Below are 26,064 nucleotides of genomic sequence, written 5' to 3' on the forward strand. Positions count from 1 at the left end.
ATGTCAGTCCTTAAGACCTGTTTGTTTTTGTTTCCACAGCAGTGAGCCCTATGTCATCTTCTCTGGGGGTCTGTCATATGACAAGTCCGGTGGAAGGAGGCCCACCCTGACCATCATGCACGGCAAGGCCGTCACGGTGCTGGAGATGGACCACCCTATCGTAGAGTTCCTAGTACTCTGTGATACCCCATACTCCAACGGTGAGTGGAGGGGTGGGGGGGTGGAGGTCCCTGTTGCTCAGTTGGTAGAGCATGGTGTTTGAAACGCCAGGGTTGTGGGTTCGATTCCCACGGGGGGGGGCAGTACAAAAAAAATGCATGAAATGAAATGTATGCATTCACTACTGTAAATTGTTCTATAAGAGCGTCTGCTAAATGACTAAAATGTAAATGTAATGTCAGTAGGTTGGGTTTGAAGGATGGAGTAAAAGCCCCCCCCTCTCTCTCTCTCTCTCTCTCTCTCTCTCTCTCTCTCTCACTGGCCCTCTCTCTTTCACTCACTTGCTGACTCTTACTCTGTTTCTCTCTCTCTCTCCCCATGATAATTAGTCTAATTTGAGTCGAAGGTGTGATGGTAATGAGTGCCTCTGTGAGACCTTAAATTACTATATCTGCTCTCTCTCTGTCACATACCTGGGAGAGCAGAGGAACAGAGACTTCAGCACAAAGTACACACGCTCGCACACGCACGTACACATTCATATATTTACATTTCTATTTAAAGTGTTGGAAGTGAAGGATTTGCACAGTATTACGTTCTCGATGTCGACTATCTATTGTTTCTGTGTATGAATGTAATTCACTACTCTGTGTATCTATGTGACTGTCTACAGAGGTCCAGGATCCTTATGCGGTGGTTGTGCTTTTAGAAAAGGACTTCATCGTGGTGGATCTGACACAGAGCAAGTATGTACGCACACACGCACACTCGCACACTCACACACACCCACACACACACACACACACACACCCTCCTGCTGGGAGGTGTCCTGCTGTGGTCCAGAGGGGAGCAGACTGTCACCTCCTGATGTGACTCGATGTGACAGGAGGTATAACAACCCTCTAACTCCACGTAACAGCTATAAGAGTCCCGAACAGCATCAATGGATTTAAACATAGACACACTATTGACACATTCCATTGGCTGATTAAGAGAGATGGTCACAGATGGCCATTAAAACAAAGAAAATAAACACACACACACACACACATCCACCCAAATGTGTCACGTTGCCTTGAGAGAACCTTAGTCCACTGCCACTCCGGTCAGCTGTCTGTCACTAACGTGTCATCGTCCACTAAGGAAGCAGGACAAAGGCCACGTCACTGTGACACTGTCACACCTATGTCCACTGCTCTTCTTAAAATAGCCACCTTGACACTCTCTGTAGATGATACATCAGCACTATGATGGAGGGCGCTGGAGGAGGGACAAGGACATCTAAGCTAGTTATCAGTAGCTGTGTTAACGTTATGAGGATGTTGATAAGAAACACTAATTGGACAATATGGTGCTGGGAAGAACTGAAGTGGTGACCAGGGTGAGGTTATCTCCTGCAGAAATACCCATTAGATATACACTACAAAACATTAGGAACACCTGCTCTTTCTATGAATCCAGGTGAAAGCTGTGATCCCTTATTGATGTCACCTGTTAAATCCACTTCAATCAGTGTAGATGAAGGGGAGGAGTAGTAGGTGCCAGGCGCACCGGTTTGTGTCAAGGACTGCAACGCTGCTGGGTTTTTCACGCTCAACAGTTTCCCGTGTGTATCAAGAACGGTCCACCACCCAAAGGACATCCAGCCAACTTGACACAACTGTGTGGATGTGTTGGAGTCAACATGGGCCAGTATCCTTGTGGAACGCTTTCAACACCTTGTAGAGTCCACGCCCCAACAAATTGAGGCTGTTCTGAGGGCAACTCAATAGTAGGAAGGTGTTCTTAATGTTTTGTCCACTCCGTGTACATAAACTGCAATACTCAGAGCTAGAGCACTGTACCTTTTTGCTTCTTTACTATTTAGATATTTTGGTGATAACATTCTGTAGCAGTCACATACGTCCACGTCTCCCTTGTGAGAACTCTACATGCACGCTATAACAGTTCCCTCTCCCTTTTGCAGCTTCCCCATCTTTGAGAACCCCTACCCAATGGACATCCACGAGTCTCCTGTCACCTGTACGGCTTACTTCGCTGAATGCCCTCCTGACATCATCCCCATCCTCTACTCCATAGGGGCCAAGCAGAAGAAGACTGGCTACAGCCACAAGGTACGCTACAGGTCATAGGTCAGACAATGACAAGATGGCTAAAGCAACAACAAAAAAGTCAATTACGTCCTGCATTTTTCAGTTCATGACCTGCTGTTTCTTACAATCCATGACCACCTGTTTAATTGATGACAGGAGTGGCCAGTGAGTGGTGGCACATGGACACTAGGTTCACAGACATACCCAGAGATCATCGTCACAGGGTAAGTCAGTGGGTTCCCTACCGTTGGATGGGAGACTTTTTTTGAAAGCTTGGCCACTGGGCACACACTTGCTGTATCAACGTTGTTTCCACGTCATTTCAATGAAATGACCTCGAACCAATGTGGAATACACGTAGAATTGACGTCTGTTCCCAGTGGGTGTGAAAGAACATTGAGTCACTGGTTCTATTTATTCGGACAGGATGTAGTAAAGGTTTCCTCTGCTCCTCTGGTGTTTATCATCGGTAGAAGCATTAGAGTGGGAATGTCTAATTCTGCTCCAGTTTTAGAAATAGACTGTGCTCTTTACCTCTTTCCCTGTCTTTTACCCTTTGTGCAGACACGCAGACGGAACCGTAAAGTTTTGGGACGCCTCTGCTAGTAAGTTCTCTCTCTCCACCCTTTCTTACGTTGAATGTTGGCAATATTCTCTAACGCTTGTCGTGTACGATTACATAACGTGGTGGTAATAGCATTGCAGGTAAAGTCAAGTAGGCGGTGCTTACATTTGTCCTGTTTCACGTAGGCGTAACCTGTACAAGTGTGTGGTGTGAAGTGGAAATGTATTTTTGTTTGCCTTTCCGACACCCCTGAGACACCCTCGGAGAGCGGGGTCACGGCCAGGGATCAGCCATTATTGACAGCGACCCTGGCGCAATTAGGGTTAAGTGCCTTGCTCAAGGGCAGATCGGCAGATTTTTCACCTAGTCAGCACAGGAATGGCCCAATGCTATTACCGCTAGGCTACCTGTCGCCCCATAATAACTAAATTCATGCATTTATAAACTCAGCAAAAAAACAAACGTCCTCTCACTGTCAACTGCGTTTATTTTCAGCAAACTTAACATGTGTAAATATTTGTATGAAGATAACAAGATTCAACAACTGAGACAGAAACTGAACAAGTGCCACAGACATGTGACTATCACAAATGGAATAATGTGTCCTTGAACAAAGGGGGGGTCAAAATTAAAAGTAACAGTCAGTATCTGGTGTGGCCATTAGCTGCATTAAGTACTGCAATGCATCTCCTCATGGACTGCACCAGATTTGCCAGTTCTTGCTGTGAGATGTTACCCCACTCTTCCACCAAGGGACCTGCAAGTTCCCGGATATTTCTGGGGGGAATGGCCCTAGCACTCACCCTCCGATCCAACTGGTCCCAGACGTGCTCAATGGGATTGAGATCCGGGCTCTTCGCTGGCCATGGCAGAACACTGACATTCCTGTCTTGCAGGAAATCACGCACAGAACGAGCAGTATGGCTGGTGGCATTGTTATGCTGGAGGGTCATGTCAGGATGAGCCTACAGGAAGGGTACCACATGAGGGAGGAGGATGTCTTCCCTGTAACGCACAGCGTTGAGATTGTTGCAATGACAACAAGCTCAGTCCGATGATGCTGTAACACACCGCCCCAGACCATGACGGACCCTCCACCTCCAAATTGATCCCACTCCAGAGTACAGGCCTTGGTGTAACGCTCATTCCTTCGACGATAAACGCGAATCCGACCATCACCCCTGGTGAGCAAAACCACGACTCATCAGAGAAGAGCACTTTTTGCCAGTCCTGTCTGGTCCAGTGACGGTGGGTTGTTGTCATCATGTACCTGTCCCGCAGGTGTGATTTTCGGATGTACCGATCCTGTGCAGGTGTTGTTACACGTGGTCTGCCACTGCGAGGACGATCAGCTGTCCGTCCTGTCTCCCTGTAGCGCTGTCTTAGGCGTCTCACCTTACAGACATTGCAATTTATTGCCCTGGCCACATCTGCAGTCCTCATGCCTCCTTGCAGCATGCCTAAGGCATGTTCACGCAGATGAGCAGGGACCCTGGGCATCTTTCTTTTGGTGTTTTTCAGAGTCAGTAGAAAGGCCTCTTTAGTGTCCTAAGTTTTCATAACTGTGACCTTAATTGCCTACCGTCTGTAAGCTGTTAGTGTCATAACGACCATTCCACAGGTGTATGTTCATTACTTGTTTATGGTTCATTGAACAAGCATGGGAAATAGTGTTTAAACCCTTTACAATGAAGATCTGCAAAGTTATTTGGATTTTTACATATACTGTAAACCCTATTCCCTTTAGGTCCTGGTCAAAAGTAGGGCACTACAAAGGGAATAGTGTGCCATTTGGATTGCATTCTATATACCTTCCTGTCTTGTGTGACCAGTTACACTGCAGATGCTGTACAAGCTGAAGACGTCCAAGGTGTTTGAGAAGCCCAAGGCGGGAGACGGTCGGGCGGGCGAGCTGGTAGAGGAGGACCCCTACGCCGTTCAGATGGTCAGCTGGTGCCCACATAGCCGTCTCTTCTGTGTGGTGGGCATTTCTGCCCACGTCATCCTCTACCGGTTCAGCAAACACGACGCCAACACGCAGATAGTGGTGAGTGGATGAGAGAAGTTTCCAAACCCGCTTCCCAAGTCCTTCCACATTAGTTTTACCACCAGAACACCTGATGTTAACGTATGAAGGCTTGAGGGTTAGTTTACTTGTTTAGTGAGGTATGCCAGTGAGTATGCTTGCTATATCAGTCCTAGCAAATCTCTGCATCTATGTGTGTGTGCATGTGCTTGACAGTCACTAGAGGTGCGTCTGCAGTTTGATTCGGAGGACGTCATTTCCCCGTCAGAGGCAGAGAACAACCCGTGTTTCTCGGACCCCAGCTCCCACTCCCCCCAGCCGCCCGGTAGCCCTGGCAGTGGCACACAGGACAGCCTCCCCTGCCTCAAGTGAGTCACTCCTGTCAGACACCTCAACAGGCTCCGCCGGCGCCAAAGGTGTCGCTGTGATGGAAAAACCCGATTTACGCCGAGTTCCTATGAAAATGCAGAAGATATATTGAACAACAGCGTCAGAAAGAGCGAATCGATATGTATCACACATACAATCTCTCCCTTTTTCCTTCCAACTCTCAACCTCCCTCGCTCTTAACAATCTCCATCAACTGTCTCTCACTTTCCCTCTCCGTCGCTCTCTCTTTCTCTCTCTCTATCTCTACCTCTCCCTCTCTACCCTTCTCCCTCCCCCTTTCCCTCCACCCTCTCCCTCCCCTTCCTGCTCTGTATGTCAGGGTGAAGAATCGTCCAGTGCGGATGCCCCCGGGGTACCAGGCTGAGTTGGTGGTGCAGCTGCAGTGGGTGGATGGAGAGCCCCCCCAGCAGATCACCAGCCTGGACATCAACTCTGCCTACGGCCTGTGAGTGACCCTGTACTCTCTATGTGTCTCTGTACCCTAACTACCTTTCACTTCCACGCTCACACCATCCATCTCTCACTCTCTTTCTCCAGCTCTCACTTCATCTCTCCCCTCCGCTCCATGTCTGTTCCCTGCTTTTTCATGTTCCCTCCTTCCCTTTCCCTCTATCGCTCTCTGTCTTTCTTTCTTTCTCTCTGTCTATCTGTTTCACACAATCCGTCTTTTTTTTCACCCCCCTCACTCTCTCCATCTCCTCGTATTTCCCTCTCTCTTACCTCCTCTCTCCCTCTTTGTCTCTGTCTCTGTCTGAGCTGCGCTTCTTGATTGTTGTCAGGCGTCCTTTGTCTTCAAAGTGATTCACATCATATCCTTCTCATTTTCCACCTCTCAAGCAAAACACTGTTTTATTCATCAGCCCAGCTACTATTTTCTAATAAATGGAATAAAGTATACGCCTAAATACACAGCATGAAATGAATGTTATTTTTCTGCTTCACCCTGATACATTTTCCATAACATCCATCTATGATTCAAGTGTAGCAGAGGGAAACGGTAATCAGTAAAACATGATTAAAAGGTAGAAAATGGCAGCTTGTATAGTTTGCTGGGAAAATAACCTGCTTTGACAGAGGAGAGAATCTTTGTTTGCTCTTTCTCTGCAGTTAATCAATAGACAGCCTGAAGGCCATTTACAAACTTCTGTTCTGAATGGCAGAGTTGGTAGAAAAAGCCGATAAATTCGCAGCTCTTTAAAAAAAAAAGTCTACATTACTGGGGGAATACACAGAAAAGGTCACTAACCTTACCCCTGAGAAGCTATTAACATTTTAAAGTGTGTTTGAGTCATCTCTTCTGTGTGTCTTCTCCAGGCGCTTATAGGCCTACACTCAACACACACACACTGGGGATATGTTACAGTGGTATGAAGAAGCAATATATTGAGCTGGATTCTAAGTGATGTTGGTTCTAGTGTGGACATTGGAATGTTGGTCGCATGCTGAAGTTGTTTTCTGGAACTGGAATGACAGGTAGTCTAGCCATTAGAACATTGGGTCTTTAACCGAAAGGTTGCTGGTTTGAGTCCCTGCCCCAACAAGGTGAAATATCTGGCTATGTGCCCTTGAGCAAGGCACCTAATTGCTCCAGGGTCCCCTTTGATAATGGCAGAGCCTGGCCGTGACCCCACTCTCTGAGTTGGGATATGCAAAAAGAAGATATCCAATCCACATGTGTATTTATACACACTTGTACATGTGTGAAATAGGCCAAATATAAGCACCCGCCAAATGATTAATATAAGTCTTCCTACAGTATTTCAGGCATGCTGTTGATTGGCAATGTAGTATTTGTATGCTGGTCATCATGCTTCTCAGTACACAGGGATGTTGTTGCCACAATACAGGAAATTGTGGGGGAAACCACTTTCAATTTTCAGTGATTCCATGTGTAAAAATCCCTGACGTAATCTCTGATTCTGTGATCTCAAAATAAATCTAAATAAGCCATTTTACATCGGTTACATATGTATGGGAAAAGATGCCTCATATGTGATTACCTATGTGTTTCCTGAACAGACGAGTTTCTGGTAAATTGTATTATACTATAGATAGGAATTATTCTTCAGGTTATGGGTTTCGAACCTCAGGTTTCTCTATCCGTTTTCTCCCTTCAGTTTCACACTAACTAGGTAGTGGCTGGTTCTCACTCTCTTCTCGTGTGTGTGTGTGTGTGTGTGTGTCTCAGCCTAGCGTTTGGGAACTGTAATGGTCTCACGGTGGTGGACTTCCTTCAGAAGACGATCCTGATGTGTATGGGCACGCTGGACCTGTATGGAGCCGCGGACCCCTACCAACGACTCACACGCTCTCCACGTAAGAACAGACAGTCCACCTCAGGTAGGGGAACACCCACACCCCGTGTTCCACCCACACACACACACACACACACACACACACACACACACACATACATACAAACTCATATGCACATTAACATAAACACATGTATTGGTATGTTTGCACATACAGTGCATTCGCAAAGCATTCAGGCCCCTTGTCTTTTTCAACATCTTTTACCTTACTGCCTTGTTCTAAAATGGATAAAATATATATTTTTTCTCGTCAATCTACACACAATACCCCATAATGATGAAGCAAAACAGGATTTTAGAAATGTTTGCAGATGTATAAAAAAACAGAATATTTACTTAACTTAAGTATTCAGACCCTTTGCTATGAGACTCGAAATTGAGCTCAGGGGCATCCTGTTTCCATTGATCATTCTTGAGATGTTTCTACAACTTGATTGGAGTCCACCTGTGGTAAATTCAATTGATTGGACATGATTTGGAAAGGCAGACACCTGTCTAGATAAGGTCCCACAGTTGAAAGTGCATGTCATAGCAAAAACCAAGCCATGAGGTTGAAGGAATTATCAGTAGAGCTCCGAGACAGGATTGTGTTGAGGCACAGACCTGGGGAAGGGTACCAAAATATTTTTGCAGCTTTGAAGGTCCCCAAGAACACAGTGGCCTCCATCATTCTTAAATGGAAGAAGTTTGGAATCACTAAGACTCTTCCTAGAATCTGTCTGCCCGGCCAAACTGAGCAATTGGAGAGAAGGGCCTTGATCAGGGACGTGACCAAGAACCCAATGGTCACTCTGACAGAGCTCCACAGTTCCTCTGTGGAGATGGGAGAACTTTCCAGAAGGACAACCATCTCTGCAGCACTCCACCAATCAGGCCTTTATGGTAGAGTGGCCAGACAGAAGCCACTCCTCAGTAAAAGGCACATGACAGCCCGCTTGGAGTTTGCCAAAAGGCACCTAAAGGACTCTCAGACCATGAGAAACAAGATTCTCTGGTCTGATGAAACCAAGATTGATCTCTTTGGCCTGAATGCCAAGCATCACATCTGGAGGAAACCTGGCACCATCCTTACGGTGAAGCATGATGGTGGTAGCGTCATGCTGTGGGGATGTTTTTCAGCGGCAGGGACTGGAAGACTAGTCAGGATCGAGGGAAAGATGAACGGAGCAAAGTACAGAGAGATCCTTGATGAAAACATGCTCCAGAGCACTCAGGACCTCAGACTGGTGAGAAGGTTCACCTTCCAACAGGACAACAACCCTAAGCACACAGTCAAGACAACGCAGGAATGGCTTCGAGAAAGTCTCTGAATGTCCTTGAGTGGGCCAGCCAGAGCCCAGACTTGAACTCGATCGAACATCTCTGGAGGGACCTGAAAATAGCTGTGTAGCGATGCTCCCCATCCAACCTGACAGAGCTTGAGAGGATCTGCAGAGAAGAATGGGAGGCTTGTAGCATCATACCCAAGAAGTCTCAAGGCTGTAATCGCTGCCAAAGGTGCTTCAACAAAGTATTGGGTAAAGGGTCTGAATACTTATGTAACGTAACAAAATGTGTAAAAGGTCAAGGGGTCTGAATACTTTCCGAATGCACTGTATCAACAATTCTCTCTCTCTTTGTCTCTGTCTGTCGCTCTCTCTCTCACCTTTTCTTTTGCATCCGTTACGACCTTAGTCTCCAATTCTGTCTCTCTATCTTATCTCATCTGTCCATTCTTTCTCGTTCCTGTATCTTTTCCTAACCTCTCTGTGTCCCTACAGTACAGAGATACATACATACAGTACATATGCAACATAAAAAACACACACAACTGTTCACAAACAGCCACGTGAGGTGCATGTGACAGGCTGCATTCTGCGGTGGCATCATGTGCATGTTGTGATTCTTTCTGTTAGTCCGGCTTGAGCACTACTCTAAGATAAGAGTCACAGAAGCTTTCCTGAGACTGACACCCTTCTGAGTACTACTAATCTGGACTGGTGCTGGTACACCCTGTGACTACATCACTCCTCCTAGCCCCCTCCACCCTCCCACTACACACACATGCGTATGCACATGCCTGCAGGCCCACAGACAGACACACATGCAGTGCTCTCGCTGTCTGTCCATTTTCTAAGGGAAACCCACAAGAACTTAAAAGTAGAGAAAAGGTTGAGAATAACTTCGGAGGCATAACCTTTGTATTATTTTCTGAAGGACAGTTTAATGTACGTTTTAAACCCTCCTCGCGATCTCGGAAAGGTTTTTTATCTTGTAAAAACTCCCACAAGTAAACCTGAAGAAGCCTTCCATGTATTCAGGACTTTGTTTGGCAGCGGTAGAGGTAGGAGGAGGATGACTCTGGGCTTTGAGTCCTTCTTTCCTTTGGTATTTCGCAAGCGCTTTTATAGAGCGACGGGACTATTCACATCGCCTTCTCTGCTTCAGTGAAGTCTCCCAGGGTAGCCTCAGTCAGATCAATCAGTCTCTTTTAGAAGAGAGAAAAGAGAGAGGTAGAAAGGGATGCTCTCGCCCCTGAAGTTGCTACTTTTCTCCTTTTCAGTAATGGCCAGCTTAACTCTGTTCACGTTGCTTATCTGCCTAGTTAAATAAAGGTTAAAAAATCAAAACATGTAAAAACTGAGTATGTTGTCCTTTAGCTGTTGTCCCTACCACATATCTATGTGAATCGGACTATATATGTTTTCATCTCACATAAGTAGACGTTTTAGTGTTGGTTTTATTGCGGTATTGCACTTTTCTTACACTCAATTCCAATTGATAAACAATGCTTTTCCAGAAATACAATTGTACATCAACTTTGCCCAATCAGCAAGTTGCACAAGTAATGCTAATTGGACATTGGGAAGGTGGACTGGGTTTGTCCTTATTTTCCCCCATACTACTAGGTTTCTGTCTATTCCTGTACAATGCTTTTTCATTTTGGGATAAGTAGGATCAGTTACTGTTTGGGGTTGGAACCTGGGTTGCTCTGTTCTCCTTTACACTAACTGTGTTGCTGCTTGCCTTCACTTTATTTTTCACTCTGGGCCTTTTGTGTTCTTCTCTCTCTCCCTCCTCCTCATCCCTCCCTTTTGGTGACTGTGGCTGCTGGTGTGGGCATGTGGGCCTGCCTGCAGACTTTTGCATGCGTGGCCTGTCTCACTTTTATTCAGATTCAAAGAAAAGGATCCGTACGTCCTATCAGAGTAAGTCAGGCCATCCTCAAGGCAAGGAGACTGGGGAGGGAGACAAGGGGACAAGGGAAGAAGGGACCAAGGGAACAGAGAAGCAAGAGGATTATGGCACGGGGACGTACTAGAGAGATGATTGGAATGACATTGATTGTTGCTGAAACAGCTCTGAAACAAATCCCAGTGGCACAGCCGTTATTGAATCAAATGCCAGTGCTTTATCAAAACCTATGAATTATTTAATCATATTCCAGTTATGTCAATATAGTATGTCCTTTTGCCAAGGGTCCCCTTTTATGAAGTGACTAAATGTCAAAAAGCCAAGACGCTGTATACATTGTAGATGCAGCACAGAGATTTGCGTGAGTAAACTTTCAATCATGACATAGACATCCAGACATCATATAACTACTATGTGGACTTTTCATAGCTGAGTAAAAAAAAATAATCTTTATTTAATAAATTATTTGAGACACTTAATCAAAGTTGACTTTGTTTTATGTCACAACTTCAAGAACCAAGCATTCATTTGATGAATTACTTCAAATTAAACATTTCAGGCTTTTGTTTCCCTATAGTTGATCAGAGTCAAAAATGTATTGAAACATTGGAGCTGAGTTTTGTCCCAGCACAGTTACTCAGTTAGAACAGTGCAATTTTTCAGAATTTCAAGACATTTAACTTAATGTTTCGGTAAAAGACTAAAGTTTAGATTTGACATGAGATTTTTGGTTTCATTAGATTTAAGATCAACTTGGTCACACTGCGACAAGGTCTTTGTCTCTTTATTTTTCGTGTGTATCTGTTTGAATGAGGCTTGTGCTGCATACAGTATGTTTTAATACATTTGTCATTACTTTAACGTTCCGATATCAATCATAGGGCAATGTAGGCCCACCCCTCTAAGCCTGGTTCCTCTCTAAGATTCTTCCTAGGTTCCTGCATTATAAGGAGTTTTTCCTAGCCGCTGTGCATCTGCCTCTGCATTGCTTGCTCTTTGGGGTTATAGGCTGGGTATCTGTAAAGTACTTTGTGACAAGTGCTGATGTAAAAATGGCTTTATAAAATCAATGTGATTCATTGAAGAGCAAACAATGAAAATGATTGAGTTGGGTTAATATCTGATGCGTTGACATTACAGGCCTCAGGCTGAATACTCAGCCAAACTCTGCAGTGCAGGCCTCATATCATGTGGTGTTCATTGCCATACATGCTGATAGTGAACTAAGCTGATCCTGAGCTTCAACACAAGACGAAAATTATTCACTTTGAACTTTTAGCTATAGCTATATTGAGATTTGTTGCCTCTGTAGACCATGGTATAATTAAAGAAACGAAAGATGGGACTACTTCTATATATCTGAAATTGACGTACGCCAGAGAATGCCCTTCTAGCCAATCAGAATCCAGTATTAAACAATGCTGTGGTATAAATGATCATCATGTATATGGGAAAACTTCCTGAATCTTGTGTGTTGCGTCAGGATCAGAGTGGTCCGCCTCAGCAACAGACAACGTTATGCTACTGATAACTGTATGTTGTATCTCCATGGCAACAGATGCTGTTAAGGCACTGTCAACTGTCTGTTATATCACCATGCTTTCTTTATATGACCATGACTGAAGAGTCTCTCTTTATCCCACATCCTTCTCCTCCTCTTCCTCCTGTTGGAATCTGATTGGCTGCGACAGGCCTTACAGAACTCTCCGATAACCAGGTATCCATGGACATGGAGAGAAGCAAGTCACCCACCTCAGGTAACGCCACACACACACACTCTCTCCACCCAACTCACTTCACAGGATTGTTACATCTGATCAAAGCTGAAGGTCGTACTGGGATGCCGGTCGGTTTCAGCAAGAACCTAGCCTCGGGGTATGGACTCTGTACCTGTCACTGGGGTACGGACACTTTACCTTTGGGGCATCGCTTTAACTTGAAGTGAATGGTAACTGTATTAACATATCACCCTGGAGGATACTTGTTAAAGTGTTCCCAGCAAGCACATAACGAACCATATGTTTCTTAGAGCTCGGTGAGAGCGTGGTTATTTAGCATTCTATGGTTAACCTTGCCACAACTTTCTTGGAATGGTGCAGGATAGTTGCATTCCTTTGGAACATTATCAGCACATTTAACCCTTTGACGCGTACGATCACATATTTGTGATCATTGTTCAGTGGTCCCTGCAGCATCGCAACGCAAATATGTGATTGGGACAGTAGCAACAGAACGTATGATGCAACAAACGCCTCTAAACAGCATTGTCGTCTGAAAAGCATCTAAACAATGTTTTATACTGATGGGAAATAAATGGTCTTCATAACTTTATTCCTCAATTTCACCTTTTATTGTAAAAGATAAATGTGACCTTCATCATCCAAGCATCAGATGAACCGCATCCACAACCAAACTCGTTCCATAAACCAGTCTAAATAACAGGTGGAGCTGACAAAAAAAAGAAAACGCAAGTTAGCAACCTAACAGCTAAGCTAACAGCAGCTAAATTCTTTATGACGGCAGCCATGTTTCTTTATGTTTGACAAGCGGAAACTCCCTAATCCCAGAATGCCATTCACTATAAGACGCAAATTAACAACGTGTCACGCCCTGACCTTAGAGTTCCTTTTTATGTCTCTATTTTGGTTTGGTCAGGGCGTGAGTTGGGATGGGCATTCTATGTTCCCTATCTATATTTTGTATTTCTTTGGTTTTTGGCCTGGTATGGTTCTCAATCAGGGACAGCTGTCTATCGTTGTCTCTGATTGGGAGCCATACTTAGGCAGCCCCTTTTTCCACCTGTCTTTTGTGGGAAGTTGTTTTTGCATTGCTGTGAGAAGCCTGCGAAACTGTTCGTTCATTGTGTTGCTTCTTGTTTTGGTTTTTGCTGGTTCACCGTTTATATTAAAGTATGATGAACCCAACCCACGCTGCGCCTTGGTCTCATTCCAACAACGGACGTTACAGAACTTCACACCACAAGAAGACAAAGCAGCGGGGTAAGGAGCTGGAGAGGAGCTATCTAGAGTCATGGACTTGGGAAGAGATTCTGGACGGACAGGGACCCTGGAGACAAGCGGGAGAATATTGTCGCCCGCCGGAGGAGATAGAGGCAGCGAAGGCAGAACAGCGTTTCTGGGAGGATCGGCTGGCACGGCAAGAGGAGGCTGAGAGGCAGCCCCCCCAAAAAAATGGGTTGGGGCTGCAGACGGGGAGATTGGCTAAGTCAGACAATAGACCTGAGCCAACTCCTCGTGCTTATTATGGGGAGCGTTTGGCGTGGAGAGCACCATGCTATGCTGAAGTGCGCACGGTCTCGCCCATCCGCACGCACAGTCCGGTGCGGTCGATACCAGCCCCCAGCTAGTGCCGTGCTAGAGTGGGCATCCAGCCAGGAAGGAGTATGCCTGCGCAGCACATCTGGCCACCAGTGCGTCTCCTAGGCCCAGGCTACCCTGCGCCTGCTCTATGCACGGCAGCCATCAGTCCTCAGCACAGCCCAGTTCGCCCTGTGTCAGCACTCCGCCCGTGCAGGGCTACAGTTACAACCCAGCCAGGACGGGTTGTGCAGGCTGTGCGCTCCAGACCTCCAGTACGTCTTCGAGATCCGGTCTATCCTGTGCCTGCTCCCAGAGCCAGGCCTCCTGCATGTCTCCCCAGCCTGGTGAATCCTGTGCCTGCTCCCAGAGCCAGGCCTACTGCAAGTCCCGCCAGTCCGGAGCCGCCCGCCAGTCCGGAGCCGCCAGAGCCGCCCGCCAGTCCGGAGCCGCCAGAGCCGCCCGCCAGTCCGGAGCTCCCAGAGTCGCCCTCCAGTCCGGGGCCCGCTGCGAGGGTCCCCAGTCCGGGGTCGGCGGCGAGGGACCCCGCTCTAGAGGCGCCACCAAAGTGGGGTGAGCCAGTGGTGGAGCGGGGTCTGCGTCCCGCCCCTGAGCCGCCACCGCGGATAGATGCCCACCCGGACCCTCCCCTATAGGTTTAGGTTTTGCGGCCGGAGTCCGCACCTTGGGGGGGGGTACTGTCACGCCCTGACCTTAGAGTTCCTTTTTATGTCTATTTTGGTTTGGTCAGGGCGTGAGTTGGGGTGGGCATTCTATGTTCCCTATCTATGTTTTGTATTTCTTTGGTTTTTGGCCTGGTATGGTTCTCAATCAGGGACAGCTGTCTATCGTTGTCTCTGATTGGGAGCCGTACTTAGGTAGCCCTTTTTCCACCTGTCTTTTGTGGGAAGTTGTTTTTGCATTGCTGTGAGAAGCCTGCGAAACTGTTCGTTCATTGTGTTGCTTCTTGTTTTGGTTTTTGCTGGTTCACCGTTTATATTAAAGTATGATGAACCCAACCCACGCTGCGCCTTGGTCTCATTCCAACAACGGACGTTACACAACGTCTAAGTCAGAGATGGCTGTGCTCATTGCCTGAAAAATATGAACTTAGTTTGGCAACTTTTCAGCATATTGCAAATCTTCGATGTACTTGTTACAGTGTATACAAGAACCGTAGCACATGACTTGACAAGTCGTTTACAGTTTTTGACAAATCACAAAGCAAAATAAAATGTTATATTCTCACAGAGCATCACCCCAAATACAAGCCTACTGCCTAGCCTAACTGTAATGTGAAAGCTAAACAGGGTTGCCAGATATGGATGAAATAATTTTATGGGGGCTTTGTGGGGGGGGGGTTCATTTAATTTGTGGAGGGTTTTCAAGTCTATGGGGGGTAGAAATGGGGGAAGATATCATCGGGGGATATGATGCAGGAAATATTACTATTATGTAGCATTTATCAATAAATGGGGGCAAACACAGGAGAAGTTTCTAAGCTAAAAAAAAAATAATAAACCTGGAAAGGGGAATCTGAGCTGGCAACCCTGAGGTACCTTAGTTACAATCTGATGCCGCGTTCAAAACACCTGGGAACTAGGAAGTTGGAAATCTCAGACTTCCGACTTTAGTGTGTTCAAGACAACTGGGAACTCAGAAAAAAACAAGCTCCGACTGGGGAAAAATTTATTTGAACGGTCATCTAACTCGAAATTCGAACTCGGGAATTCCGTCCATTTTCTCGAGTTCCAATTTTCCGACCTGAATATCACTGATGTCATGATTTGACCTCGTATATTTCAGAGTTCCCAGTTGCACCATAAATCACGTAACCTTCCCTTCACCTTGTTCTGTTATAACATCTTTGGTCTGACAGACACTTACGTGACAACCAGAATGCATTGTATGACATCAACAAACATGGGAAATAGCTTTGCATTAGCTAATTCACAACCTTCACAAAAGTATTTTACATATGTGTCCATTACAAACTACGCAAGAATCGGAATGCATGATTTTTCACCAGTACTTGAAAACGTGAATAAAACAGTAAATACATTATGCTCCATACATACAATATGCTACAGTAGAAACGACAACACCATATGCCGAAAATAAGCACGTACTTTGATAGGAACGCACACATGTCCAAAGTTATTATTTGTAAGGGAATCAACAATAAAGGCAATGAGGGGCAGCCAGAAAATGTGCCGTAGGAAAAAGTTTGTGCAAGGCCTGTTCACACTAGATATGGGCAAATGTCTGGATACTTGATCTGGGGAAACACTGGGGAAGTGCTTGGGCTCTCCTCGAAGAGAGAAGTTTGTCTGGCTCAGTAAAGCCTCAAACATAAATTGTCTGCAACAGTGAAATGGGCTAACTCTTATGTGAATTAATGAGGATGCGGAACACACCTCAATTCAAACTGTTTGAAAATAAAACTTGTTAGAAAATAATTTGAAATTGACAAGTTGAAACATAGCCTATAGATCATTATCAGACAGCGTGCCTTGGTTTGCGTGCTGCGCGCATAAAAAAAACTGTTAGAGAGATATTTGGAACTCACAGTGAAAAGGTTAATGAGTGCTTGTTTCCTTTGAAATGGTTTTTATTTGAATAGGTACAAATGAACAGCATTGTGTGAGTTAAAAAAATGGCATGCTCGCTCCCTCCTGGTGGCGCAGTGGACTAATACCATGGATAGAGAACTGGAGAGTATATTTTAATGCCTAAGGAAAATCATGTGTCCTCTCTCAGCTTGGAGTAAAACAAGTTAACTCAAAATAAGCTATCATTGTTATTAAAGGCATTATTGAAACATTGAGTGAACATTTTAAGGAAGTTAATCAAAAACTTCCAAATAACCTAGAATTTCTATTCTCTGGGCGTTAATAAAATCTCCCATGATAACTTTCAAGGAGCCACAGTAAAAAGATACAGTACCAGTCAAAGGTTTGGACACACCTACTCATTCCAGGGGTTTTCTTTATTTGGACTATTTTCTACATTGTAGAATAATAGTGTATGTTCCCACAACTTCAAAGGAACCAACTGTGCTAGTTGGGTTAGCTTTCTTGCTACGTTGTTGTTAGTATTTTCATGGGTCTATTTAGGAAACAGATACTGTATCATCCCTGCAGTTGTTGAGGAAAAGTACATATTGTGTGTGTGTGTGTGTGTGTGTGTGTGTGTGTGTGTGTGTGTGTGTGTGTGTGTGTGTGTGTGTGTGTGTGTGTGTGTGTGTGTGTGTGTGTGTGTGTGTGTGTAATGCATTTTGGGACCTTTTAGGGCTTTTTGCACCATTACCAGGGATATATGAGAGAGAGAGAGAGAATTGTATTTGGTACAAGTCATTCTCTAAGCTCTAGACCTCAGCTGAATCTGGTAATGAATGGTCTGGCTATTGAACAAGTTGAGGAGACTAAATTACCTGGTGTTACCTTAGATTGTAAACTGTCATGGTCAAAACATATAGATTCAATGGTTGTAAAGATGGGAAGAAGTCTGTCCGCAATAAAGAGATGCTCTGCTTTTTTGACACCACACTCCAAAAAGCAAGTCCTCCAGGGTCTAGTTTTGTCTTATCTTGATCATTGTCCAGCCATGTGGTCAAGTGCTGCAAAGAAAGACCTAGGTAAGCTGCAGCTGGCCCAGAACAGAGCAGCACATCTTGCTTTTCGTTGTAATCAGAGGGATAATATAAATATTATGCATGTCAGTCTCTCTTGGTTAAGAGTTAAGGAGAGACTTACTGCATCGCTTCTTCGTTTAATAAGAAACATTATTGTGTTGAACATTTACACACAGCTTTGACACACACACTTACCCCACCAGACATACCACCAAGGGTCTTTTCACAGTCCCCAAATCCAGAACAAATTCAAGAAATCAAACAGTAAAGTATTCAGACAACTTGACTTTTTAAACATGTTGTTACATTACAGTCTTATTCTAAAATGGATTCAATACAAAAACAATCCTCAGCAATCGACACACAATACCCCATAATGACAAAGAGAAAACAGGTTTTTACAAATGGTTGCTAATTTACTTAAGTATTCAGACCCCTTGCTATGAGACTCGAAATTGAGCTCAGGTGATTCCTGTTTTCATTGATCATCCTGGAGATGTTTCTACAACTTGATTGGAGTCCACCTGTGGTAAATTCAACTTATTGGACATGATTTGGAAAGGCACCACCTTTTTATATAAGGCCCCACAGTTGACAATGCATGTCAGAGCAAAAACCAAGCCATGAAGTCGAAGGAATTGTCTGTAGAGCTCTGAGACAGGATCGTGCCGAGGCACAGACCTTGGGAAGGGTACCAAAAAAGAACAGTGTTTTCCATCATTCTTAAATCCAAGAAGTTTGGAACCACCAAGAATCTTCCTAGAGCTTGCCGCACCTGGCCAAACTGAGCAATCAGGGGAGAAGGGCCTTGGTCAGGGACGTGACCAAGAACCCGATGGTCACTCTGACACTCTGACAGAGCTCCACAGTTCCTCTGTGGAGATGGGAGAACCTTCCAAAAGGACAACCATCTCTGCAGCACTCCACCAATCAGGCCTTTATGGTAGAGTGGCCAGACGGAAGCCACTCCTCAGTAAAAGGCACATGACAGCCCGCTTGGAGTTTGCCAAAAGGCACCTAAAGGACTCTCAGACCATGAGAAACAAGATTCACTGGTCTGATGAAACCAAGATTGAACTCTTTTGCCTGAACGCCAAGTGTCACATCTGGAGGAAACCTGGCACCATCCCTACGGTGAAGCATGGGGGTGGCAGGATCATACTACGAGGGTGTTTTTCAGCGGCAGGGACTGGGAGACTAGTCAGGATTGAGGGAAAGATGAACGGAGCAAAGTACAGAGAGATCCTTGATGAAAACATGCTCCAGAGCACTCAGGACCTCAGACTGGGGCGAAGGTTTACCTTCCATCAGGACCACAACCCTGAGCACACAGTCAAGACAACGCAGGAGTGGCTTCGGGAAAGTCTCTGAATATTCTTGAGTGTCCCAGTCAGAGCCCAGACTTGAACCCAGTCGAACATCTCTGGAGAGACCTGAAAATAGCTGTGCAGCAATGCTTCCCATCCAACCAGACAGAGCTTGAGAAGATCTGCAGAGAAGAATGGGAGAAACTCCCCAAATACACGTGTGCCAAGCTTGTAGCATCATACCCAAGAAGACTCGAGGTGTTAATTGCTGCCGAAGGTGCTTCAACAAAGTACTGAGTAAAGGGTCTTCTGTAATTTAATTTCTGTAATTTAATTTTAATAAATTAGCAAAAATGTCTAAAAACCTGTTTTTGCTTGGCCATTATAAAAAAAAAAAAAGATTGAATTAATTTAGAGTAAGGCTTTAACCTAACAAAATGTGGAAAAAGTCAAAGGTCTGAATACTTTCCGAAGGCACTGTGGACATATATAGAGCCATTATTGCATGGAGCTCCTTTCCATCTCATATTGCTCAAATCAAACGCAGACCTGGTTTAAAAAAACTACTTTTCACGGCTCAATGCCTCTCCCCTATTTGACCTTGATATTTTGTGTGTACAGTGGGGGAAAAAAGTATTTGATCCCCTGCTGATTTTGTAAATTTGCCCACTGACAAAGAAATGGTCAGCCTATAATTTTAATGGTAGGTTTATTTGAACAGTGAGAGACAGAATAACAACAAAAATATCCAGAAAAACGCATGTCAAAAATGTTATAAAGTGATTTGCATTTTAATGAGGGAAATAAGTATTTGACCCCCTCTCAATCAGAAAGATTTCTGGCTCCCAGGTCTCTTTTTTACAGGTAACGAGCTGAGATTAGGAGCACACTCTTAAAGACAGTGCTCCTAACCACAGCTTGTTACCTGTAAAAAAGACACCTGTCCACAGAAGCAATCAATCAATCAGATTCTAAACTCTCCACCATGGCCAAGACCAAAGAGCTCTCCAAGGATGTCAGGGACAAGATTGTAGACCTACACAAGGCTGGAATGGGCTACAAGACCATTGCCAAGCAGCTTGGTGAGAAGGTGACATCATTTGGTGCGATTATTCGCAAATGGAAGAAACACAAAAGAACTGTCAATATCCCTCGGCCCGGGGCTCCATGCAAGATCTCACCCCATGGAGATGCAATGATCATGAGAAAGGTGAGGAATCAGCCCAGAACTACACGGGAGGATCTTGTCAATGATCTCAAGGCAGCTGGGACCATTGTCACCAAGAAAACAATTGGTAACACACTACGCCGTGAAGGACTGAAATTCTGCAGCGCCCGCAAGGTCCCCCTGCTCAAGAATACATATACATGCCCGTCTGAAGTTTGCCAATGAACATCTGAATGATTCAGAGGACAACTGGTGAAAGTTTTGTGGTCAGATGAGCCCAAAATGGAGCTCTTTGACATCAACTCAACTCGCCGTGTTTGGAGGAGGAGGAATGCTGCCTATGACCCCAAGAACACCATCTCCACCGTCAAACATGGAGGTGGAAACATTATGCTTTGGGGGTGTTTTTCTGCTAAGGGGACATGACAACTTCACCGCATCAAAGGGACGATGGACGGGGCCATGTACCGTCAAATCTTGGGTGAGTACCTCCTTCCCTTAGCCAGGGCATTGAAAATGGGTCGTGGATGGGTATTCCAGCATGACAATGACCCAAAACACACGGCCAAGGCAACAAAGGAGTGCCTCAAAAAGAAGCACATTAAGGTCCTGGAGTGGCCTAGCCAGTCTCCAGACCTTAATCCCATAGAAAATCTGTGGAGGGAGCTGAAGGTTCGAGTTGCCAAACGTCAGCCTCGAAACCTTAATGACTTGAAGATCTGCAAATAGGAGTGGGACAAAATCCCTCCTGAGATGTGTGGCCAACTACAAGAAACGTCTGACCTCTGTGATTGCCAACAAGGGTTTTGCCACCAAGTACTAAGTCATGTTTTGCAGAGGGGTCAAATACTTATTTCCCTCAATAAAATGCAAATCATTTCATAACATTTTTGACATGCGTTTTTCTGGATTCTTTTGTTGTTATTCTGTCTCTCACTGTTCAAGTAAACCTACAATTAAAATTATAGACTGATCATTTCTTTGTAAGTGGGCAAACGTACAAAATCAGCAGGGGATCAAATACTTTTTTCCCTCACTGTATGTATTGATATGTAGGCTGTGTGTTCTGTTTTTTAAATGTATGTAGCATAGCACCTCGTATTATCGTTATATTCAACAGCATTCAAGAAATATATTATCTTCAACAGTGTTATCTTGTGATCAAGCATCAATGTTTTGTAATTATTAGTGTCGTAAAAATGTTAGCTAACGGGTTAGCAATTAGCACGTTTGACATTTCTGTGGAAATACTACAACTATCCGCTTTTTGATAAGTGGTTTAGCAAAAAAAATACGTCTCGTATTATCGGCGTACGGTCCCGAGTTATTGGCCACCTTACTATTTTGTTCAATTACAAGTTATATCCGTTTAATTTTGTTCAAAAAAGAGACACCAACCTCGTATCCGAAGTGTTTACTAGATAGTTGACTAGTTGGCTAGCCTTCCAGTAAAAAAAAAAAAAGACTTGCCTGTCAACTTTTCATTGCGTAGCCCGGTGTGCCCTCCGGTAGACTCTTAACAATGGTTCTTCACCAACATCTTCTTCTGTGTTGGAACCAAATAATGTCTCATTATTTGTTTTACAGATTAATCTTATGTTTTGAGAAAGTAGATAACAGTTTAATACTAACATATAAATGAGTATGAATAATTTAGGTAAAAAGTTGGATGTTAAATTATGTGTGATCTGTCGCTCAGTCGAATTTTACAATATACAGCATGTCCCACAAAGTGTGTGGTTGTGTGTGTGTATATATATATATATATATATATATATATATATATATATATACACACACACACAACCACACACTTTGTGGGACATGCTGTATATTGTAAAATATATATATATAACTCAGCAAAAAATGAAATTTCCTCTCACTGTCAACTGCGTTTATTTTCAGCAAACGTAATGTGTAAATTTTTGTATGAACATAACAAGATTCAACAACTGAGACATAAACTGAACAAGCTCCACAGACATGTAACTAACACAAATGGAATAATGTGTCCCTGAACAAAGGGTGGGTTCAAAATCAAAAGTAACAGTCAGTATCTGGTGTGGCCACCAGCTCCATTAAGTACTGCAGTGCATCTCCTCATCATGAACTGCACCAGATTTGCCAGTTCTTGCTGTGAGATGTTACCCTACTCTTCCACCAAGGCACCAGCAAGTTCCTGGACATTTCTGGGGGGAATGGCCGTAGCCCTCACCCTCTGATCCAACAGGTCCCAGACGTGCTCAATGGGATTGAGATCCGGGCTCTTCCCTGGCCATGGCAGAACACTGACATTCCTGTCTTGCGGGAAATTACACACAGAACGAGCAGTATGGCTGGTGGCAGTGTCATGCTGGAGGGTCATGTCAGGATGAGCCTGCAGGAAGGGTACCCCATGAGGGAAGAGGATGTCTTCCTTGTAACGCACAGCGTTGAGATTGTTGCAATGACAACAAGCTCAGTCCGATGATGCTGTGACACACCGCACCAGACCATGATGGACACCCCCACCTCCAAATCAATCCCACTCCAGAGTACAGACCTCAGTGTAACGCTCATTCCTTCGACGATAAACGTGAATCCGACCATCACCCCTGGTGAGACAAAACCATGACTCGTCAGTGAAGAGCACTTTTTGCCAGTCCTGTCTGGTCCAGCGATGGTGGGTTTGTGCCCATAGGCGACATTGTTGCCGGTGATGTCTGGTGAGGACGTGCCTTACAACAGGCCTACAAGCCCTCAGTCCAGCCTCTCTCAGCCTATTGCGGACAGTAGGAGCACTGATGAAGGGATTGTGCGTTCCTGGTGTAACTCGGGAAGTTGTTGTTGCCATCCTGTACCTGTCCCGCAGGTGTGATGTTTTGATGTACCAATCCTGTGCAGGTGTTGTTACACGTGGTATGCCACTGCGAGGACGATCAGCTGTCCGTCCTGTCTCCCTGTAGCTCTGTCTTAAATCAAATCAAATCAAATGTATTTATATAGCCCTTCTTACATCAGCTGATATCTCAAAGTGCTGTACAGAAACCCAGCCTAAAACCCCAAACAGCAAGTAATGCAGGTGTAGAAGCACGGTGACTAGGAAAAACTCCCTAGAAAGGCCAAAACCTAGGAAGAAACCTAGAGAGGAACCAGGCAATGAGGGGTGGCCAGTCCTCTTCTGGCTGTGCCGGGAGGAGATTATAACAGAACATGGCCAAGATGTTCAAATGTTCATAAATGACCAGCATGGTCAAATAATAATAATCACAGTAGTTGTCGAGGGTGCAACAAGTCAGCACCTCAAGAGTAAATGTCAGTTGGCTTTTCATAGCCGATGATTGAGAGTATCTCTACCGCACCTGCTGTCTCTAGAGAGTTGAAAACAGCAGGTCTGGGACAGGTAGCACGTCCGGTGAACAGATCAGGGTTCCATAGCCGCAGGCAGAATAGTTGAAACTGGAGCAGCAGCACGGCCAGGTGGACTAGGGACAGGAAGGAGTCATCATGCCAGGTAGTCCTGAGGTATGGTCCTAGGGCTCAGGTCCTCCGAGAGAAAGAAAGAAAGAGAGAATTAGAGAGAGCGTACTTAAATTCACACAGGACACTGGATAAGACAGGAGAAATACTCCAGATATAACAGACTGACCCTAGCCCCCCGACACATAAACTACTGCAGCATAAATACTGGAGGCTGAGACAGGAGGGGTCAGGAGACACTGTGGCACCATCCGATGATTTCCCCCGGACAGGGCCAAACAGGCAGGATATAACCCCACCCACTTTGCCAAAGCACAGCCCCCAAACCACTACAGGGATATCTTCAACCACCAACTTACCATCCTGAGACAAGGCCGAGTATAGCCCACAAAGATCTCCGCCACGGCACAACCCAAGGGGGGGGCGCAAACCCAGACAGGAAGACCACGTCAGTGACTCAACCCACTCAAGTGACGCACCCCTCGTAGGGACGGCATAGAAGAACACCAAGCAGGACCAAATCGGAAAGATAGTTAGGAGCAAGCCCATGTAATGCTTTGTAGGTTAGCAGTAAAACCTTGAAATCAGCCCTTGCCTTAACAGGAAGCCAGTGTAGGGAGGCTAGCACTGGATTAATATGATCAAATTTGTTGGTTCTAGTCAGGATTCTAGCAGTGCTTTACCCGGGTAGCCGGAAAGTAGAGCATTGCAGTAGTCCAACCTAGAAGTAACAAAAGCATGGATAGATTTTTCTGCATCCTTTTTGGACAGAAAGTTTCACGCAGATGAGCAGGGACCCTGGGAATCTTTCTTTTGGTGTTTTTCAGAGTCAGTAGAAAGGCCTCTTTAGTGTCCTAAGTTTTCATAACTATGACCTTAATTGCCTACCGTCTGTAAGCTGTTAGTGTCTTAACGACTGTTCCACAGGTGCATGTTCATTAATAGTTTATGGTTCATTGAACAAGCATGGGAAACAGTGTTTAAACCCTTTACAATGAAGATCTGTGAAGTTATTTTGATTTTTACAAATTATCTTTGAAAGACAGGGTCCTGAAAAGGGATGTTACTTTTTTTGCTGAGTTTAAATAGTTTTGAGAATGACACAAATATTAATTTTCACAAAGTCCGCTGCCTCAGTTTGTATGATGTCAATTTGCATATACTCCAGAATGTTATGAAGAGTAATCAGATGAATTGCAATTAATTGCAAAGTCCCTCTTTGCCATGCAAATGAACTGAATCCCCCCAAAAATTCCACTGCATTTCAGCCTTGCCACAAAAGGACTCGCTGACATCATATCAGTGATTCTCTCGTTAACACAGGTGTGAGTGTTGACGAAGACAAAGCTGGAGATCACTCTGTCATGCTGATTGAGTTCGAATAACAGACTGGAAGATTCAAAAGGAGGGTGGTGCTTGGAATCATTGTTCTTCCTCTGTCAACCATGGTTACCTGCAAGGAAACACATGCCATCATCATTGCTTTGCACAAAAAGGGCTTCACAGGCAAGGATATTGCTGCCAGTAAGATTGCACCTAAATCAACCATTTATTGGATCATCAAGAACTTCAAGGAGAGTGGTTCAATTGTCATGAAAAAGGCTTCAGGGTGCCCAAGAAAGTCCAGCAATCGCGAGGACCATCTCCTAAAGCTCATTCAGCTGCAGGATCGGGGCACCACCAGTGCAGAGCTTGCTCAGGAATGGCAGCAGGCAGGTGTGAGTGCATCTGCACGCACAGTGAGACAAAGACTTTTGGAGGATGGCCTGGTTTCAAGAAGGGCAGCAAAGAAGCCACTTCTCTCCAGGAAAAACATCAGGGACAGTCTGATATTCTGCAAAAGGTCCAGGGATTGGACTGCTGAGGACTGGGGTAAAGTCATTTTCTCTGATGAATCCCCTTTCCGATTGTTTGGGGCATCCGGAAAAAAGCTTGTCCAGAGAAGACAATGTGAGCGCTACCATCAGTCCTGTGTCATGCCAACAGTAAAGCATCCTGAGATCATTCATGTGTGGGGTTGCTTCTCAGCCAAGGGAGTAGGCTCACTCACAATTCTGCCTAAGAACACAGCCATGAATAAGGAATGGTACCAACACATCCTCCGAGAGCAACTTCTCCCAATCATCCAGGAACAGTTTGGTGACGAACAATGCCTTTTCCAGCATGATGGAGCACCTTGCCATAAGGCAAAAGTGATAACTAAGTGGCTCGGGGAACAAAACATCGATATTTTGGGTCCATGGCCAGGAAACTCCCCAGACCTTAATCCCATTGAGAACTTGTGGTCAACCCTCAAAAGAGGCGGGTGGACAAACAAAAACCCACAAATTCTGACAAACTCCAAGCATTGATTATGCAAGAATGGGCTGCCATCAGTCAGGATGTGGCCCAGAAGTTAATTGACAGCATGCCAGGGCGGATTGCAGAGGTCTTGAAAAAGAAGGGTCAACACTGCAA

At 45.0% G+C, this 26,064-nt stretch overlaps 1 protein-coding gene and 1 non-coding gene across 15 annotated transcripts in view; both read left to right on the forward strand.

Moving 5' to 3' along the window:
• The window catches only part of stxbp5l (syntaxin binding protein 5L), a 233,983-nt gene that overhangs the window by 173,949 nt on the left and 33,970 nt on the right, over nt 1-26,064 (forward strand). For 8 of the 14 annotated variants that reach the window (XM_014163997.2, XM_014164001.2, XM_045704487.1 and 5 more), the window contains exons 10-20: nt 40-200; nt 833-905; nt 2,126-2,273; nt 2,409-2,476; nt 2,817-2,857; nt 4,650-4,864; nt 5,060-5,211; nt 5,553-5,678; nt 7,422-7,573; nt 10,668-10,736; nt 12,414-12,479. In XM_014163997.2, the coding sequence (XP_014019472.1) occupies nt 40-200; nt 833-905; nt 2,126-2,273; nt 2,409-2,476; nt 2,817-2,857; nt 4,650-4,864; nt 5,060-5,211; nt 5,553-5,678; nt 7,422-7,573; nt 10,668-10,736; nt 12,414-12,479 (1,271 nt within the window). The remainder of the gene's footprint in view (nt 1-39; nt 201-832; nt 906-2,125; nt 2,274-2,408; nt 2,477-2,816; nt 2,858-4,649; nt 4,865-5,059; nt 5,212-5,552; nt 5,679-7,421; nt 7,574-10,667; nt 10,737-12,413; nt 12,480-26,064) is intronic. The other 6 variants (XM_045704488.1, XM_045704490.1, XM_045704493.1 and 3 more) reach the window with 1 other exon arrangement.
• trnas-uga (transfer RNA serine (anticodon UGA)) lies at nt 227-302 on the forward strand. Its single transcript has one exon. It is a non-coding gene; the product is annotated as a tRNA-Ser (tRNA).

The sequence above is a fragment of the Salmo salar genome, chromosome ssa21 (assembly GCF_905237065.1).
Source record: "Salmo salar chromosome ssa21, Ssal_v3.1, whole genome shotgun sequence".
NCBI classification, from domain to species: domain Eukaryota; kingdom Metazoa; phylum Chordata; class Actinopteri; order Salmoniformes; family Salmonidae; genus Salmo; species Salmo salar.